The following is a 19,684-nucleotide window of genomic DNA, read 5'->3' as shown; positions in this document are numbered from 1 at the left end:
AAATTTTTTGTACCACCAAATTGTGCAGCAATGTGTAAAACGGGGGAGACTGGATAATGCATGAATATTGCTCTGCATGGTTTGTGTCAAGCATAGAAAAAATGCTACCAGCACTCTTCACTAAATTTAAAACTCTTAAATTAGCACAATGCCTGGCACACACAAAGTAGACTTGAAATATTTTTTTGCCACGTCAAATGGCTGCCATTGAAGCATGTAGGTCAAGGTGGTGGCGGTGGTGAAAGTCTTCCTGCTCCTGTCATCTTGCTGCTGAGGTGTTCTGACAGATTCTCCATTTTATGTCCTCAGTGCAGAGCTATCACTACCCCTCTAGAAATGGTTGCTTGAGGCTGAGAGGTGACACGGCAACGCTGAGCCTGGGATCGCTGCCAGATTCCAAGAAGCACAGATTGGGATGTGAGGGGGAGGGGAGAGGAGAAAGTTTGAAAGCGCAAGCAGAGGCTGTTTTATTGGTGGTGGTGGTGGTGGTGGTGGTGGTGGGGGATGTGTGTGCACTTGGGGGGGGCAGGGAGTGGGAACACTGCAGGAAGGGATTGTCGAGGGGCTGAAGGAGGATGCTACCTGTGGGATCTAGGGCCAGGCTAGGATGGTTTCACTCTTGGCTGGCTTTGGCCTCTTTGTCCTTTTCGCTCTCTTTTCCTTCTCTTCCTCTCTCATTTTCCCCCATCTCTCTTCTCATGGCTCAGTTCACTCTGGACCCTTCCAGATGCCTCTAGCTGTTCTCTCCCTCATATCGCCAATAAAATTGTTCTCCTCAACCATACCTAGAAGCGAGCATGTCCTCATTTTCATATAATCACTATCTTGAGACTCTTAATTTCTTATTACCCTCCTCTCCCCCATTTTCATGAGGCGTTGTGAGATATGAAGTGGGTCCTCACTATCCACAATAATGACATAGTGTCTTGAGTTTTGAGCTGTGCTGAACTTGTGTTTGTTTCAATCTTTTTCTCTGTATTTAGTTATGAAACAAAAATTATGAAAATCAAATCTCTACTGAATTGAAACAATGAGTAATGCCTCGTTCTCTACCAGGCCCATAACAAGTGCCATCAGAAGCATAGTGGTCATCTCTCAGAATGCCCGTAAAAGTTTTAAAGATAAAATATAGTTATATTATTCATGTATAGTAACCAGTATCATACTATTTGCATAAAAATGTCATTCTCTCAACTATTTCCCTTCAGTTAGGCAGCCATTATTAGCAATTATAACTGAGCATTATCCTCCAAATAAGCAAGCTAGAACAGGAAGTCTGGGGGCCCCTCCCACATGCACAAGCGCTCCTTCCTGTGAGTACTCTGGTCCACGGTGGTAAATCAGTTATTGTTCGCAAAACTAGACTGGCTAATCCTTATCACCCACAGTAGTTCATATTAGAGTTCACGCTATCAAACCTTTAAAACACCTATCTCGTTCTATAATGTATACAGTTTTCATAAATCAGAGTGGGATTTGCTTTGCATAGCTGTGTATAACTAGGCATATGTATACCTTTTAACTTTCTTTTTATTCTTTGCATCTTTCACAGCCTGCATCTCAACCCTATTCATTTCCCTGTCCCTTTTTATCCAACCTCTGCCCTTACAAACTTTCCCCCCAAATAAAATAAAATTTAAGAGAAGAAAAAAAAAAGCCAGAAGAAAAAAAAATCTCATGGAAGCTGTAGGAAGACACAGTGAGTCACACAGTAACCCCTTTGTCCACGTATCTTTACTTGCAAGTGTTCGTTGCAAAGAGTCCCTATTCTGGTTCGAGGCCCCTGGTTTCTGTTTCATTATCTACACTGGGCCCTCACTAGGACTCTTCTTGGTTATCCTGTTGCTGCCCTGTGTTGTGGAGATCCTGCAGCTTTAGGTCTATGGTACTGGCTCCTTCACATACTTTAGCAGATCACAGATGGGGGGGGGTAGATACTGGGGTGGGTCAACTCATAACCCTGGCTCTGGGCTTGGATAGTGGCATGATTGTTCAGTCCACCAGCTGTTCCCTGTCCTCACCGCCAGGGCACCAGGGCATGCTCTCCAGCATTGCCCTGGCTAGTTCACCTCTTGAAGGGATGAGCAAGGGGTGGGACCAATGCTCCTGGTTTCATACCCTCAGGGTAGGCTTTCCCACACCAGCATCAGCAGAGCCAGATCTCCCACGCTCGTGGGCCGGTTCACCCACCCACACCCTCAATATTACCCCCCGCCCCCTCCCGTCAGTCAATAGAGTCAGCTCTCCTGAGATGTCCAGGTGTTTTTTTTATACTTTTTTTTGTTTGTTTGTTTCATTTTGTTTTTGTTTTTCAAGGCAGGGTTTTTCTGTGTAACATCCTGGCTGTCCTGGAACTCACTTTGTAGGCTGTCAGAGACCAGCTTTGACAAAAATACTACTTACCTGGGTAGGGGCATAGGATTAGAAAAATAGTAAAAGATACCAAGATACAAGCGAATAACAGAAAACCTAGGATAGTTCCGGGAGGGAGTTCCAGTGAGTACTGAAATCACCCGCATTTAACTTCTAATTGCTTAAAATACCCCTGACCCCAAAGGGTAGGAGTAAGATAAAAAACTTTGTTAACACGATACAAGGAAATGAACATACCACTGTTGAAGGTTGCGGGCTACATTCTTAAACATTCTGTTGCTAGAACAAGACAAGTCATGCTCACACCCTAGAACAAAACATTTTGTAGGCAAACCACTCCCTGGGTGGAATCCATTGTTATCTCCTTAAGGGAGTAGGAACTTTAGATCCACAGACCTTTGTTTGGGGGTAGAAATTATATATACGCTTCTCTATTCCTGAAATACAGGTTCTGGATACTAGCCACACTTGTTGACAGTAACCTTGAGAGGCCCAAGCTCTCTGTTCTAAAATCTAGGTGGGACCTCTGTTTGAAGTAGAAACAGACAATAAACTTGAATGAATAGAGGTAAGTTCCAACTCTCTGACCTTTGGTCAAGGTAGAAACAGGCTCACATTTTTTTTGGGCCTCCTCAGTACACCAGGCTGGCTTTCGAACTCACAAAGATTTGTATGTCTCTGCCTCCTGAGTACTGGCATTAAAGGTGTGTGCCACTACCACTTGGCTATTTTTTTTAATACTTTTTTTTTCAAGACAGGGTTTCTCTGTACCTTTTTTGGTTCCTGTCCTGGAACTAGCTCTTCTAGACCAGGCTGGCCTCGAACTCACAGAGATCCGCCTGCCTCTGCCTCCCGAGTGCTGGGATTAAAGGCGTGCGCCACCACCGCCTGGCTTTTTTATACTTTTAAAGACATGTTTGTGTTTAACAAACACTAAGGCAGTATAAATTGACCCATGTCATTCTTTAATAAGGAAGATAGCACTACGCTGTAGGCCTATAATTCAATTTATTTGTATCCAGTTTTCCTTTTAGTATCTTCATTTGTAAACAATGTAATATATGTATTCTTATACATATTATGTCTTATACATTTTCATACATATTTGTGTAAGTTGTACTTCTAGAAGTAGGATTGTGAGGCCATAGGGAATGAAAATAACCACTTAGTGTCCTCTTACCTGTGGTTGTACAGCAGAGTGACACCTTCGCCTCTGACCCCACCCCCAGCCTGTCCTATATGTCCTTTAATACAGTAACACTATCATTAAGAGTCTTAGCCTCCACATTGAGAATTCCAGAGCAGAGAGAGGAGAGAATTTAATTGTAAGTGACCATAGTAATTGTTAAAATGTACTCAATGTTTAAACCATGTACCAGGTACTAACCTAAGCATTTAGTTCATTAAGCCCATTATGATGACTCTTTTTCTGCTTAGGAACTTGAAATAGTTAGAACTTGTAAGGCCACACATCTAAAGAGAGGAGTATAGGTACTGAAGCATGGCTGTTTCATGGTCTGAGTGGGGTTTTAATGTATCGTGTCTACTGTCTCTAGGAAGGTCAGCGCTAGCATTATGCCAGTTACTCATAATTCATTTAGTTGAGGGTTGGGGATTTAGCTCAGTGGTAGAGAGCTCTTGCCTAGCAAGTGCAAGGTCCTGGATTCTGTCCTCAGCCCCTGGGCTGATCTCTGTGAGTTTGAGGTCAGCCTGGTCTACAAAGCAAGTTCCAGGATGGTCAGGGCTACACAGAGAAACCCTGTCTTGAAAAACAAACAAAAAATTCATTGACTTAGCTATCTGCTCTATTGTAACTCTTCAAGAATAGGACAGCTGCCCATATTCACTTTCCTGATTCATATCCATATATATATTCACACACACACACACACACACACACACACACACACACACACACACATTGGCTTTTTGAGACAGGGTTTCTCTGTGTAACAGTCAAGGCTGTCCTGAAACTCACTTTGTAAACTAGACTAGCCTGAACTCACTGAGATCCACCTGTCTCTGCTTCCAGGTGCTGAGATTAAATTCGTGGTGTGCCACCACTGCCCTATGCCTGTCATATAATGACTATTTTGTTGTAAATAAATAAATTTAGTGACGTTGAGTAATACAGCTCCTGAGGAGAAGGTATTTTATGCGTTTCACAGATAGAAACCAATGTTAGCGAAATAGTATACAAGAAAAGAGAAGAAAGCAGACACTGGAGATGTTTGAATCCAGGGCTTTTGATACGTAATATAGGGTTAGCTTTCTACCATGTCTAACCAGGTTATCTCTTCCAGAGCACCAAGAATCCTTCCCTCTCTCCCTCTCAACCACTTCTGTGCTGTAGCTTCACTGTGGGTGTCACTGAGGACACCTGGGAAGGGTGGACCCGCTGAGAAGTCCCTAGATTTCCTGGAAGTACTGCCCACAGAAATAAGTTTAATAGCGGTTCTGTGGTCCTAAAGGAATTGTATGTACAAAGATAACTATTCTTTATTTCAGAGTCTCCTCCTGCCAGGCATTATTCTCTGTAATTTATGAGCCTGGACTCTTTTTAGTGTCTCCAACCCCCTTAGGTGGATACAGTTAGGGAACAGCATTGTTAGGTGACTATGTTTTGCATATGAAAAGATAGGTACCTAGAGGCCAAGAGAAAGTGCAGGGTTTCACAGCGGGTGAGCAGTGGAGTGGAGGTGGCGTTCGAATCTGTGACCCCTCCTGCAGAACCTGAATTCTAAGCATCCTGTTTAATTCAGGTGTCATCGCTGCCACAGAGGAATGGGGAGTGGGATTTTTGGGAAGACTGTATAGGGAAATTCCTTTATCTAGAGGACCTAAGCAACCAAGAAACAAACCAAAAAACAGGCAGCCTAAGCCCTGGCTGTGTTGTGGGGGACACTGAAAGAAGTTTGCTTTGTGTTTTCAAGCTACAAGGTAGGAATGAGACCAGTCATTCCAATGTTCGAATCTGGGCTTGCAGCACATGGTGCCTTTATACTCTTAACCTAGAAATGGCAGAGTTATTTTGGGCACAAAGCGAGAGCTGTGGCTTTAAAAATATGCCAACTGTATTTCTCTCTTCCGCTCCAAGATTACTGAAAATTAGCCCAGCTGTGGCCCAAGGCACCAGACAGTCACAGAATCTTCTCCCAGATCGGCTCATCCCACCCAAGGAGGGTGAGACACCAGGAGTGGCGGTTCTGGTGACCCCCGGGGATCATCATTCCACTTGCCCAGTTTGATTTTCAGTCAGAGGTGAACCCCCCACCCCCCATCTACCCTCCAGAGCAAAAGCTAGGCCAGCGAATCTAGAGTGAGTCTACCCCTCTCCACCCCTCCCCCCCTCCAGGCTTTCCAAGGTGCCTGTGTTCAGAGAGGAGTAACCGTTGTCTTACTGACTGAGCCAAGAGCCTATGAGAGAATAATTCTTCAGCTTCATTATCAAATCCCTGTGTGATTCTGAGCAAATCAATTTGCTGTAATTTAAGCCTTCAGATTTTTCTCTGAAAAATAAAAATTATTTAAATCCAAATTCAAATAAAGTTAATTAATTATAATAACTTTAAATTAGCCAAATAAATATACATATGCAAAACATGCAAATAAACTACCTGGCTCAAGATAAGCATTCAACAGTCCTTTAATAAGTGAGTGAATCCTCCGTTACTAGGAAGTAAGCTAACGAGGTTACTTTGTGCCAGGCAGGTGCTCCTTAAGAAGAATTACATTTAATCTCGTAACAACTGCTGTTACCTGTTTTATACACGAAAGCAGGGGCCTTAAGATATTAAATGCTATGTGGAACATTGTGATTTACACGGTGTAGCTAGGCTTAAGCCTTGGTATCCTGGTAACAAAGTTTCAAGCCTCGTAGCGCTGAGCGAATATATGCTGACTTTTGTTCGATTTTATGGGATTTTTTTCTGTGCCGGGTGTAGAATCCAGAAGCAGCAAGGAAATGAAGAGTGTGGTTGGTTGGGCCCCAAGAAGATGTAGCCTTTTCTGTTAACTTTCTAATCCGAGGCAGGATTCGGATTTCAGACCCGGTTTATTGTTTTGTGAACAGCAGTTTAGGTTTGAGCAATTGATCAGCGGCTGAGGGGCGGTGCTTCTCCATTCAGACTACTAGGAAAGGTGGGAAGAAGCAAGGTGGGCGGGACAAGGGAGATGATTTACTTTTGTAGCCTGTTTTGTTTTTTAGCAGTTTGGTTGTGGATTTTCTCTTTTGCTTTTCCCTTTAGCCAGAAGGAACATGTATATAATTCTAAACTCTTGCTAAATTCCGATTTTTTTTTTTTTTAAAAAAAAAGGGCAGGGGCAAGGGGCCGTTGCTCAAAACTAGAAAACACAAAGAAAATCAGAGCCCTTAGAGAGACTTCAGTGGCACGGGTGGCAGAAGCAGCAAAGGAGAGGCCGAGTGGCAGTGAGCACGCAGCAAACCTCTGGAGGTGCACATGCAAACCCAGAGCCTTTGGTGACCAGACTCTTCCCTCAGCAAGATCAGCAGTAGCAGCAGCAGCAGCAGCAGCAGCAGCCCACCCCCGAGCAGCAACAGTCCGGGGAAGCTAGCTAGCTGGCTGGCTGGGCCGGAAGCGCCTGTAATCATTTAATAGCCTTTGCTGGGTGCACTGACGGATCAGAGTGGGCGGTAGGCAGGCTCCAAAGTGCTGTCTGGCAAGATAGTCCTCGGCTTTAATCACAATGATGGGTTTTCTGGAAGCTCTTTATTAACCTCGGCACTGAATCCCAGAGATGGTAACAAAGGGATGAATGGGGAGGGAAGGGGGGCGGGCCTGAAACCTGGAGGCTGATCTGTGATTTTCCTGACTCCTCGCTCTCCCATTCGCGCCCCTCCCCCACCTCCGTTCCTTTCTGCAGATTCTAGCTCGCAGGCCTCATCCTGCCTCTCTTCCTCTCCCAGGTGGCTACAAAACAGATAGCCGAAACAACTCCTGTACTAGAGTCATATTTTAGGTTTCCAAAGGACCTTGATACACAATTCAAGATGTGCTCCAGCAGTCTGCCTGGATCCTAGTTCCAGGCGGCACCGGTTAGTAGGAAATTGGTCCTTAGGCCCCTCATCTACAAAACAGACACACATGTTAGCAGTTTCTGTTTCTTAGCGTTCTCTTTGCCTTTTATTTCTTGCGGCTCGGAATAGGGCCTTAGGGAACCGTTTACAGGCCTAGCATTTACCGAACCATCTTCAGAACCTCCCCTGGCGTTTGATTCCGCAGGCATTCCTAGTCCCTGAAGCACATCCCGAACCCATGCAGCCAGGCATAGTTTAGCCAGAAAGAGGAAAAATAGGAATTTTGCTCAAAGACCCCTGGGTAGTGCCCAAGTGGCTTATAGGATTACATGAAGTTGCCAGCTAGCTACTTCCAGAAAACAGTATTGGAAGTGAAAAGTGAAGGTTTATACTTTCGGAAAATGCACGCTGTTCTAGTTTTTTTTTTTTTTTTAGAAGAAACTGGCCAATACAAAAAGAAAAAAACAAAAGCATTTTTTTCATAATTGTGATCCAACTTTATTAAAACTTCTAAATCTTGAGTTGTCATCTGAATATCTGGAAGGGCTCTTCCTAAGGACCCAAACTCTTGTGGGCTTAGTATTTTCTATATCCTCTTCCTCGGATCTAAGAAGCCCACTTATTTGCATTTGTGGGGTGCACCTGATCCTGGGACTGAACTCAGGGCCTTCTGCATTTTAGGCAAGAAATCGATCACTCATCTATATTCCCAGACTTTTCACTTCTTAAAAACTGTGGACAGGGTTTCACTACATGGCCCAGGCTGACTTTGAACTTGTAATACTTCTGCTTCAGTCTCCAGGACCAGCTCTCCGATCTTGATTGTGTCTCGGTCCCTGGGAGTAATGGGAGGGGCCTGTGGGAGCTCTAGGGAGGAGAAGAGGCATCTCTTGAAGAAGAGAGATTTCCTCTGTGGACCATTCGCTAGGAATGGCTTGCTGCTGGAGCTTGTAGCATCTTCCCTTACCATCTTCTTCAAATGGAATTAGATTCGTGGATCTGCTCAAAAGGCAGAGCATTTAACAGGCAAAATTAGCCGTCTTTCAGGTCTCTTAGTCAAAGAACAATTCTGAGTAGGAGGTCAGGAAATGCTGTCTCCTCCGATCCCTAAACTGTGCTTTCACTTCAGTGAGTCACAAGGCAGATGCAGCTGAAGCCCTCAGAGGTGTTTTGCAGAGACCAGAATAGGTTAAGTAGCAGAGAGTCTAGGGAGTACTGGAGAAACCACAGCTCCTCCTGCTCCACAGAAGCTGAACATATGGGGGATGTACCTGGATGGCTCTCTCACCGCCTCTTCAGAGTTTAGCCTGAGTCAGGTAAAACCAAGGCTGCAAGCGAAAGCCAAGGAAGCTCCCTGACCTTTAAAAGGTCAGTTAGCTGCTGGCAGGTGGGCCTGCTGTAAGGCTTCCCTAGGCCAGTGTGTGAGGCCCCCTGTGTTCTTTTACTCCACAGAATGAAGGCATCTCTGAGCTCTGCATCTCTGCAAGAGGACCCTCATGTAGAGTCCAGACTATGGTCAGAAATTTTTCTGTTCTGAGCTTTAGTAAGGGTAACTAAGGCGCTCAGGTGGTGCTGAAACCTAATTTCACCAATTCTGGACACCAAATTCTAAGTTTTTTTTATGATTTATTCATCTTTACTTTATGTGCATTGGTGTGAAGATATCAGATCCTCTGGCTTTTTCAGACAATTTTGAGCTGCCATGTGGGTGCTGGGAATTGAACCCGGGTCCTCTGGAAGAGCAGACAGTGCTCTTAACCACTGAGCCATTTCTCCAGCCCCAAATCCTAAGTTTTTAAACACTTTTAAAACATTCCTTAGGGCTTAGGCTATAGCCCAGTGGCAGAATGTTTGCTTAGCATGTACAAGGTCCTAGGTTCAATCCCCAGTTGTTCTGTTCTTTTTGTTTTGTTTTTTAATTAACATAATTTTTATTGATTCCTCAGGAAATTCCTGTCATGTGCCCCAATCCTGCTCCTTTCCCAGTCCTTCCATATCTGCCCTCACCTTCATAGTGTCACCCCAAAAGAAAATTAAAAAATATATGAATTAAAAACAAAATGAAATCAAGTCCACCTTGCTCCTCCTCTGTCTTTCCTGCCTGTCCAACAGCTCTTCATTCGTCTTGATGGCATTGGGAGCTGCATTGTGTGACACAGAACACCCTTTGTCCGTTCAGCTTTACTTGCAAATGTTCACTGAAATAAATCCGTTGGTCAGGTTCAAGGCCTCTGGCTTCTGGAACATCATCAGTACTGGGCTCTCACTGAAACTCCTCTGGGATATCCTGCTGTTGCCCCAGCCATGGAGATCCTGTGGCTATGGTACTGCAGGACCAGCCCCTTCACACACTTCCGCAGGTCATAGGTAGGGTAGATGTTGGGGTGGGCCAACTCAAAGCTCTGGATATGGGTCTGGGTGGTAGCTGATTTGGTCAGTCTGGGCTGCTGGGACCAACCCCTCCCTGCCCACCAGCTGAGGGGCAGAGCCAGCTCTTCTACTGGCCCATGCCATCAGGACCAGCTCTCCTAAGCCCTGTTTTTGTTGTTGTTGTTTTGTTTTGTTGTTGTTATTGTTTAAAAGTACTACAATTGTCCAACTAAAATAAATGAAAAAATGATTTATCAAATTAATAAAGCAGATCATGTGACCCATTTGTAGAGCACTTGCTAAGCATATAAAGGGCCTTGGATTCTAAACAAAAATGGACACCTTCCCTGCTCCTCCTTTCTTTATTCTAAGTCTTTCAGAGTTGGAGGCTGTTTCTGAAAGCTTAACAGCTGGATTCTGACTGAACTAAGCAGAGGACTGGATTATTTTATAGGAAAGGAATTAGTTTTAGCCTCAGAGGAGCAACAATGTCTCTTGCCCTGCCTCTGGAGTACTGTAGCATTAACTCTGCCAAGGGAGTTGAGCTATGAGAAAAGGGGCTTAGGAGAGAAGGAAATTTCCTATTCCTCTCTTTCCTGCTTGCTGTAATCTCACTCCTTATCTGCTCCCCCCCCCCGCCCCAAGCACTGTATGTATATAGTTACCCGTATGTGGTACCATTTATGGAGCTTCCATTGTGCTGAGCATCAGGATTGCCGCTTTGTATGCATTACCTTACTTTCTTCTTGTACTTCAAAAGCATCATCAGTATAGAGTTGTTTGGTCTACCAGAATGGGTACCGCTTCTGCTTTTCATAACAACCCTTTCATTCATTAACTTAACAAATAATTTTTTTGTGTTTATTTATTTATTTATTTTTATTGAGAAAAGGAAAAAAAAGTATCCGCTTCTTCCCAGCCTCCCATTTCCCTCCCCCTCCTCCCAGCCTTCTCCCCTCCCCCAAACTCCTCTCCTCCTCCCTCTCCAGTCCATAGAGCAGTCAGGTTTCCCTGCCCTGTGGAAAGTCCAAGGTCCGCCCCCCTCCGTCCATGTCTAGGAAGGTGAACAACCAAACTGGCTAGGCTCCCACAAAGCCAGAACATGAAGTAGGGTCAAAACCCCGTGCCATTGTTCTTGGCTTCTCATCAGCCCTCATTGTTTGCCATGTTCAGAGAGTCCAGTTTTATCCCATGCTTTTTCAGTCACAGTCCAGCTGGCCTTGGTGAGCTCCCACTAGATCAGCCCCCTTGTCTCAGTGGGTGGGTGCGCCCCTCGTGGTCCCGACTTCCCTGCTCATCTTCTCCCTCCTTCCGCTCCTCATTGGGACCTTGGGAGCTCAGACCAGTGCTCCAGTGTGGGTCTCTGTCTCTATCTCCATCCATCACCAGATGAAGGTTCTATGGTGGTATGCAAGATATTCTTCAGTATTGCTATAGGATAGGGTCATTTCAGGTTGCCTATCCTCAGCTGCCCAAGGGACTAACTGGGGACATCACCATGGGCTTCTGGGAGCCAACTTAACAAATATTTATATACATGAGTGGGCTGGGAATTATACTAGGCATTGGTTATACTGGTGAATGTATCTTTGCCTATATACCTTGGCTTTGAAAATCTTGCAGAATTAGATTCAACTAGGTAAAGAAGATACTAATTACTAGGTGCTTGGCCAGAATGATTATAGAATACTTCTTTGCAGTTGGAATTTTCTTGGGTCGTCAATGAGCTCCCAAATAAAGCCACAGAGACTTATTATTAATTATGAATGCTTGGCCTTAGCTTAGGCTTGCCCCATTAGCTCTTTTAACTTAATTTAACATGTTTCTATTCATCTATGTTTTCCCTTAGGCCTGTTTACCTTTGTTTTATTCTGTGTGTCCTTCTTTGCTGCTTCTTCCCTGTCTGGCTGACTGGCCCTTGGTGTCTCCCTGCCATCACCTTTTCTTTCTTCCTGAGACTAAATTGCTTCTTCTACTTACTGTTCCTGCCCAGAAGTCTTGCATATCTGTCCTCCCTTGCTATTGACTGTTCAGATTTTTATTTTTATCAATCCAGGTGCCTTAGGCAGGTAAGGTAAAACAGCAATATATCTTTATATAGTTAAACAAATGCAACACATCTTTACATAAACAAATATTCTACATCATAAACAAATGGAACATATTTACATTGCTAAATGCAACACATCTTTGCACAGTTTAACAGATATTCCATAACATTACCCCCCCTTTTGTCAAAATAAAAAGAAAGGCTTTAGCTTTAACATATATACAGAAAGAAGAATTATCAAGTAAGAATTACTTTTACAATATCCAGTCCATTTGCATTTGGCAAATTCAGAGAAAATACTCCATTATCTATCCTATCTTGGTGAGTCCAAAGTTGTGCACCTAATTTGCTTTCTATCCTAACTTGTATTACCAACCCAAATATATCTTTTTAGACCTCAAAACATTTTCTTAGATTAAACAATTTAAGCTTTCATGTTTTCCAACCTTATAAACTTTACATCTCTTATATAAGTTTCTATTCTGAATTTGGTAAAAAGGAAAACTGTAACTATCTCATCTTGAACTCCATCAGAGACCCAAGAAGGATATACTATTACCTGAGTAAACAGGAAGTGCAGAGCAAACAACTTCCAAAACTATAGAAATGACAGAAGCAGCTGACTGCCTGAACAGTCACCCAAGGTTCCTTTGCAACACTGGAGCATCCATATTCAGGCTATATGTCTATACTTCCTAACAGACTTTTCTGTGAAGCAGGTCTTTTGAAGGACTGTCCCACTTTACCTGGCAGAGTTGAGCAGTCTATTTCTTTTGTGTCCTGCGTGTCCAGTTTGTACAGTATACTGTCAGCAGTCGAGGCAAGGACAGTTTCTTGTCCAAATGACTAGCTTCACCACATTGGAAGTGATCTCCATATGGAGTTTCTTTGGTGCCCATCATCCTTTTATGAAGCAAATTGGTGCTTCCGGGAGCAGATGTGTCTCACTGTCATGAAAAATCTTAGGTTATTAAACATCTTAAATGGCACATTATATAGGTCTCTGATGCATTTGAAAATCACCTATCTATCTAAAATATGTCTGTTTAGCCTTCAAAACATACCTAATATGACTATAAGTCCTTGAGAGGCAAGCCTTAAGCACACAGCACTGACTGAGAGCTGTGTTTAACTGAGAGTTGCATTTAGCCTCCCCAGCTCTAGGAAGTTGGTGCCTGCACTATGGCAGGTGTTTTTACTTAGCTTGCTGCTTCAACTTAGCTTGCCAGCTGCTCAAGTGCTTGGCTGCACTAGCAGTGCCTCTTTAGGAGCCGTATTTGCTTTTGTTTTGTTTTCAGCTTTCTTAGGCCCTATGTGGAAATCCAGGCCCCATGTTGGGTGCCACTTCTCTGAAGCGATAACATTTAAATACAGACTAAAAGAATGGGGACACAATAAGAATGGAGGGAGGGGCTAGAGAGATGGGTCAATAGTTAAGAGGAGCAACTGCCCTTCCTGAGGACCAGTGTTCTAGAAGACCAGATTCCCAGCATCTACATGGCAGCTCATTCATAGTCATCTGTAATTCTAGTTCCAGGGGATCCAACAACCTCTTTTGGCCTCCTCAGGCACCATGCACACACATGATATACAGATGTCCATGGAGGCAAAATATCCATATACATGAAAAAATAATTTATAAGAAAAGAATGGAAGGGAGATCATTAAAGATGCTCTGGCTTCATTTCTAAAGTAACCATTACACATTATGGTGTGTCTTCCAGCTAGAATCTTGGAGAAGTTTTGCACTGAAAAACCCTGATTTTCTCAAGGCTTACTGCAAATCTTACACCTTCAGAATCTACCTAAAGTTCTCAAGAGCTTGAGGCAAAACAACCCCAGGGATATTTTGAAGAACTGAAAGTACATCTGTGAGTCTGGAATAGAGTGGTGTGGGGAAGATTTATAGAGGATGGAGAATAAGAACATCACATTAGAGGCTATTCATGGTTCTCACATACAATAGTAAAAGAATTTCTCTTTTTCCTCTCAAGATGATAGAAAGATTTTGGATAATTTTAAGTGGGAGAATGATCTCATCTGATTTCTATTTTAAATAATTTTACTTCCACTTTTAAAACTGGAGGACTTTAAAGAATAAGGATAACTCAGCCTCTGTGTGGGCAACCAGAGAGAGGCCAAGAGGAAGCAGTGAAGCAATGGGAGAAGCGATCGCTCTGGTTTGTGTGAGAGATTCTGATGTTCTGAAAAGAATGAACATGGGGAGAACACAGAGTCAGATACACGTAAGAGGCAGAAATAGTAAGTCTTGGCAGTGTTGTAAACAGAGAGTAGACAATAATGGAAAACGAAGGATAGTGCTGTACTTCCCGACTTGAACAACATAGTCAATGAGAGCTCTCATGGGCTGGGACTGGAAAGATTTAGACAGAACTGGAAGGAAGGAATCCAAAGTTTGATTTCAGACATCCTCAGTTTGTCGTTTCTGTGAAATTTGCTATTAGAGGCATCAGAGAGGCATTTGGATATAGGAGATTATAGCACAAAGGGATAGGAACCTTGCATACAAATCAGTATCTCATTAGTGTATTTACTTATATGTTTATATTTTATTTTTGAGATGGTTCAAGGCTGTCCTTGAACTTGTTATGTAGTCCAGGCTGTCTTTGAACTTCTCCAGCCTTCTGCTACAGCCTCCTGAGTGCTGGGATTATAAGCATGTGCCACCATGCTCAACTTTATTATCACATTTAGATGGTCATTTATGCCCTCAAACAGGGCTGAGACTCTTAAAGGAGTATGTGGAGATAATAAAGAGAGTCACAGGTCAAATCCTTCACACACATGGGTGAGGAGGACGACATACAGGAAGCTGGGCAAAGGCAAAAGGAAAGGGCAGGAGAATGCCAACTGCCTTGGCCTGGCGACACCTCTGCAAAATACAGAAGGCAAGAGGAAAAAAATCTCTGACTCCTCTTTTGCTTTTCTAAAAGTGAAACATAGATTTGCAAAAAGCAAACAAAAAATGCTCATACACACACTAGGGAGAACAAATTATAGAAGACAGCTAACTTTGCACTAGGCCTGGACTTGAGTCTACAGTGTCTGAAAAGTTTCTACACCCCATAAGCCTGTCTGCAGAGGCAACAATGCAAGCTAGAGCAAACCTGTACCAACCAGTTGCCATCTGCCATTTAAGCTGCTGTCCTTGGGGACTAAAAAGTTCATTCCTTTGTCTTATCACTTGTCTGAAAATTCACTGCTCTTCATGGAACCCTATGAAATCCCATTAAAGCCACCTCTTTAGGAACTGTCCATTCCCGTGGTGTTTCTGTGTGTATATGAAATGCCTACGCTGTCAAGCTGCTTCCTTTCAGGTTAAGCTGTCATGTTACAGGAGCCTAGTCCTACGCAGAGATGGGGAGGGGGAGAGTGTTTATTATTCTCCTGCATGACAAAGAACTCCTGAGTCACTGCTTCAAGAAGGAAGTTACAACAGTTCTGAGGGTTTGAGTAGGATAGGAATTGAAACATGACCATTGGTTTGGGAACCCGTATAGAGAACTTGGTGCAGGCATCGCTCAGAATGGCAGTACTCAGGGACACCTAAGAAACTGTAGGAAGCAAGGCATGGAAATACCAGATGTGAGTGGGAAAGAAAGCCTCGGCTGCAAGTGAACACAAGCAAGCTGTCTGGCTGAACTTTCTGCCAGTCTACCAAAAAGCACAGCCAGATGCATAAACCCTCTTGTGCTGTCAAAAGGTTCCAGTGTCATGGCCCCTGGGGTCACTTTTTCAGGTAGACCATCACTCTTGTTCTCCAGCTATGGCTTCCCCTCTAAAGCTGCTATGGCATCTTATGGAGTATCTTCCAACTTGAATGACTCTTGGAGAAGTTTTGCAGAGGAGCCCTGTGGATACAGCAAACGTCACCTCACCTCTAGAGCCCCATATAACCTCCACTAAAATGGATAATTTTCTCCTTGGTAGTTCTACAATACTTTGCATATACCTTTGTATAAACAGACTGTGACCACTCTGGAGAAGGAGGCTTAGTTTAGAAATGAAATCGACTTGGAATGCTTTATTCATACAAATCGATTCAACATGCAGAAGAAGTCTATCCTCTTCTATTATGGAGTGACGATCTCTGTACCCCACTCCTTCCCATCTCATCTCTCTTCTATCCATAGAATTAAGATGGATAATTAGTTCAAAGAGTTCATCTGTAGTTTGACATGAATTAAGGGTGAAAATAAGCTGGGCAGTGGTGGCGCACGCCTTTGATCCCAGCACTCAGGAGGCAGAGGCAGGTGGTTCTCTGTGAGTCAGAGGCCAGCTTGGTCTACAAAGTGAGTTCTAGGACAGCCAGGGCTCCACAGAGAAACCCTGTCTTAAAAACAAAACAAGCAAAAAAAGAGTGAAACCGAATGATGATAATCCATACACTGAAAGTAGCTTGTCTGCTCTAAGCCTGGATAGTTCCTGCCTTGTTCCCAGGAAAGCTACCACAGCTGTCTTATTTAGGAGATTCTTCCCAAAGAGTTAAAACCATGCCATTAGAGAACTAGATGTGTGGGCTTTGTGGTAAGAAGATCTGCCCTGCTGATTGTTTCCAGACACCGGCTTCCCCCTCAGACTTGAGGGCAGTTTGTCTCACCTGTGTGTGTCATCAGGGAAAGCATCCATTCGCTGTTGTTGACTTGTGATGTTTTGTCTTCCAGAACCTGAGGCAGGAGAGGTGTCCCCTCCAGTGGGTGCTGGTGTCAACAGCAACAGCTGGACCTTTAAATACGGACCAGGCAACCCCAAACAGTCCGGTCCCGGTGAGTTGCCAGACAAATTCATTATCCCAGGATCTCCTGCAATCATCTCCATCCGGCAGGAGCCTGCTAACAACCAAATTGACAAAAGCGACTTTATAACCTTCGGCAAAAAGGAGGAGACCAAGAAAAAGAAGAAAAAGAAGAAGGGTAACAAGGCCCAGGAGAAAAAAGAGAAAGGGAACAGCACGACCGACAACAGTGACCAGTGAGGCCACCAAACGGAAACAAGCCACTTAGCCAGTTTTTGTAATAATGGCAAATCTCTCCCATGTAGCAACTCCCTGCTCCTTTCTCCTATGACATGAGCCCTCTTAGAGACCTCAGAAATCTGCAGAAAGTTCCCTGTGTCTGTCTTGATTGCATTGAACAGGTTTTGTCTTAAAAGCTTTCCTAAGTCTGGTGTTAACTCTCTCTCTCCGCTCTGGCTTGTTTTCAGAACCTAAAAAGCAGACCCAAGTTTCCTTTCTCCTGCGCCGCAAAGGAGAGGCTTCCCAGCCCCGCCAGTGAGAGTTGGACTCTCTGCCCTGTGCTTCAGGCATCTTGATGACATTTGCAGGGCAGGCTGAAAGGTATTCAGGTTGAGCAGCCTGGGTGTTTGTGGTCACTGGGTGTGTGGCTGGGGTGGTCCAGATTAGACTAGTTAACACAAGAAGGGATGGGAAACAAAGATACAGAAGCAGCGGAGTCTTTGGTCTGGAGGGGGAAATGTGAAGTTAAAAGGGACCAGACTTTCTCAGTTTCTCAACACAAGGTGTGGTGGGCATCTTCTAGCTGACGAAACCACCCCCACTGACAAAGCTTTGGGAGCCCCTCAAGTCTGTTGGCTGTAGTATCTCTCTCCTCCAAACCTGCTTTACTTATGCAGACAAGCCAGCAGCTCAAGTGTTGAACGGAGGGCCAGCCAGGGCAACAGATGCAGATCTGATGTGTTTCCTGTACACGTCCTTGTGCTCACGCTATTAACAATTCTTTTGCACACAATGTTTATGAAAAGGACACATCCTTTTCCAACAACACATATGCAAAAGCAAAAGAAGAACCCCAACACCTCACTTTATGCTGTTTGTTGTTTCATAGATTTATTAAAAAAAAGAAAGTCTATAGCTATAAATCTTTAAAGAAATATGATGAATACAATTTCCCCCAACTCCCCTCAAAAGAGAATCCAGTCTACAGCCATTGAAAATGATCATTGCTGCTACAGAAGTGCTTTAAGAGAATTGCCTGGAACATCTGTATTATACCGGCCACCTGCCAATCACAGCTTTACTCTTTCAGGTCACTCTGGGGCTGCCTCTTGCATGTAGTAATTCCTAAATAAAAGGATCTTTCTCTCTCTCTCTCTTTTCTAAGAAAAATGATGTGCACTTTGATTACACAACCTTCTCTAACCCACTATCTCAAGGCCCAGAAACTGAAGAAAAATATTGTTTTTCTCATACAGTGAGCAGACTTTTCATTCCTCTGATCCTGTGATTGTCTTGGTGTGCTAGCCTACACCTTCGCCTTGTTTAGTTTTCCTTTTCTATAACACTCTGAATTGCTAATCTTACTAACACCTATGATGTTACCCGAATCGATCTCCCATATGTATGCTGTATGCTATTATAAGACTCCTGAGATATACTTACTCTGTGCTTGTGTATGTGAATGTTAATGCAACTATTACCTAGAGTGAACTTTAAGCTTTATTGTTGAATGTAAGCCCATTATATTTCCTTTTGTACACCTGTGGAACAGTGAAATAGTGTTTTTTTTTAAACCATTGTTAATCAGCTTTTTCTGTATGAAAGACACAGTAAAATTTCTTTCTTAAATCAAGATGCTGGTGATTCAAGGAATTTTATTTATGGTCAGCCAAGGGCTGTCTCTTGCCAAGATTCCTGCTGGCAAGGGAATGGATAAAGCTGTTTTTTTCTAGTAACAATTCTGGAATAAATGCCGAAGAAAGTCCCTGAGGGTATGCAAGCACAAAATTGTACCAATCTGACCTCTTTGAATTTGCAGATTGCTTTGAAATGCTATCCGGAATATCAGCTCATAGAAAGTAATAAAATTTACTGTTACCATAAAGAAGACATTTTTAAGTTTGTTGTGTACAACTTAGAAGTTTAATTATATTTATCTATTTAAAGTTACTATAAAAAGAAGTAGGAGTCTGTTTTAAAAGGTATAAAATCTAAAAAAACAAAAAAAAACTTGTCTTGTCCACTTTTAGCTTCATTCTCCCATATTTTGAAGGGTGTGTAACTTCAGCTCTGCAGGATTGCATGGGGTAAAACTTGTGGACAACACGTGTGAACCATTGCTACATTGTAGGTTGTGATCATTTTGCCCCACTGAAGCCCATGTAACTGACCTTACGTGCCTTTTGAACTAGGAGAATCGGGCTAATTTATTAATGATGATAACTATAATGTATATGTACAGCACTTTTAAATTTATGAAGTGCTTTCCAGTTCGTGTTAGTTACTAGTTATTACAGCTGTAAGGATAAAACACGTCATGTGGATTCATTTTTAATTGGTGCTATTGGTATTTCTTCTGTTATTGCTAATAAATGGACATGGTGGTGTGAGAGCAATGGTGGTCATTTCTAAGTATAAGAGGAGGAGAAAGTGGGTCACCGCTGATCCTTAGCTGTTAGTGCGGAAGAGGATCTGGCTTTCACCCTGGTTTTTATGTTTATCACTGGGGCAAACAAGGATGGAATCGAAAATCATTCACAGCCCACTTTACTATGTTAATCTGATGAGAACTGCAGCAAATCAGTTTCTATCACTAGAGGCCCCTACCCCCAGCATCTCATTTGCTTGTTTAGCCTTTGTATCTCACTCTGATTAGGAAGCCAAGTAATGAGGCTCACAGGCTCTCTCTCTCTCTGTCTCTCTGTCTCTCTCTATCTCTCTGTCTCTCTGTCTCTCTCTCTTACACACACCCACACACACACACACACACATGCCCTGCCCCACAAATGAACTTTTGTTGGCTATAGGGTACCCTCCTGGGCAGGTTCTGCCCATGCAGGTATGTTCCATAACAGGTAGATAATTTTGAAGTTAAATT

The 19,684-nt window shown here is 43.3% G+C and overlaps 1 protein-coding gene across 12 annotated transcripts in view; it reads left to right on the top strand.

The window, feature by feature from the left end:
* Positions 1-19,198, top strand: part of LOC142847796 (protocadherin alpha-7) — a 207,052-nt gene extending 187,854 nt beyond the window's left edge. For all 12 annotated transcript variants that reach the window (XM_075968847.1, XM_075968850.1, XM_075968848.1 and 9 more), the window contains exon 4: positions 16,517-19,198. In XM_075968847.1, coding sequence (XP_075824962.1) covers positions 16,517-16,827 — 311 coding nt within the window. In that variant the 3' untranslated portion in view covers positions 16,828-19,198. The remainder of the gene's footprint in view (positions 1-16,516) is intronic.
* The last annotated feature ends 486 nt before the right edge of the window (positions 19,199-19,684 follow it).

Source organism: Microtus pennsylvanicus, chromosome 4 (assembly GCF_037038515.1).
Source record: "Microtus pennsylvanicus isolate mMicPen1 chromosome 4, mMicPen1.hap1, whole genome shotgun sequence".
NCBI lineage: Eukaryota > Metazoa > Chordata > Mammalia > Rodentia > Cricetidae > Microtus > Microtus pennsylvanicus.
Note: the sequence above shows the minus strand (reverse complement) of the source record. Positions and strands in the feature narration are given on the sequence as shown.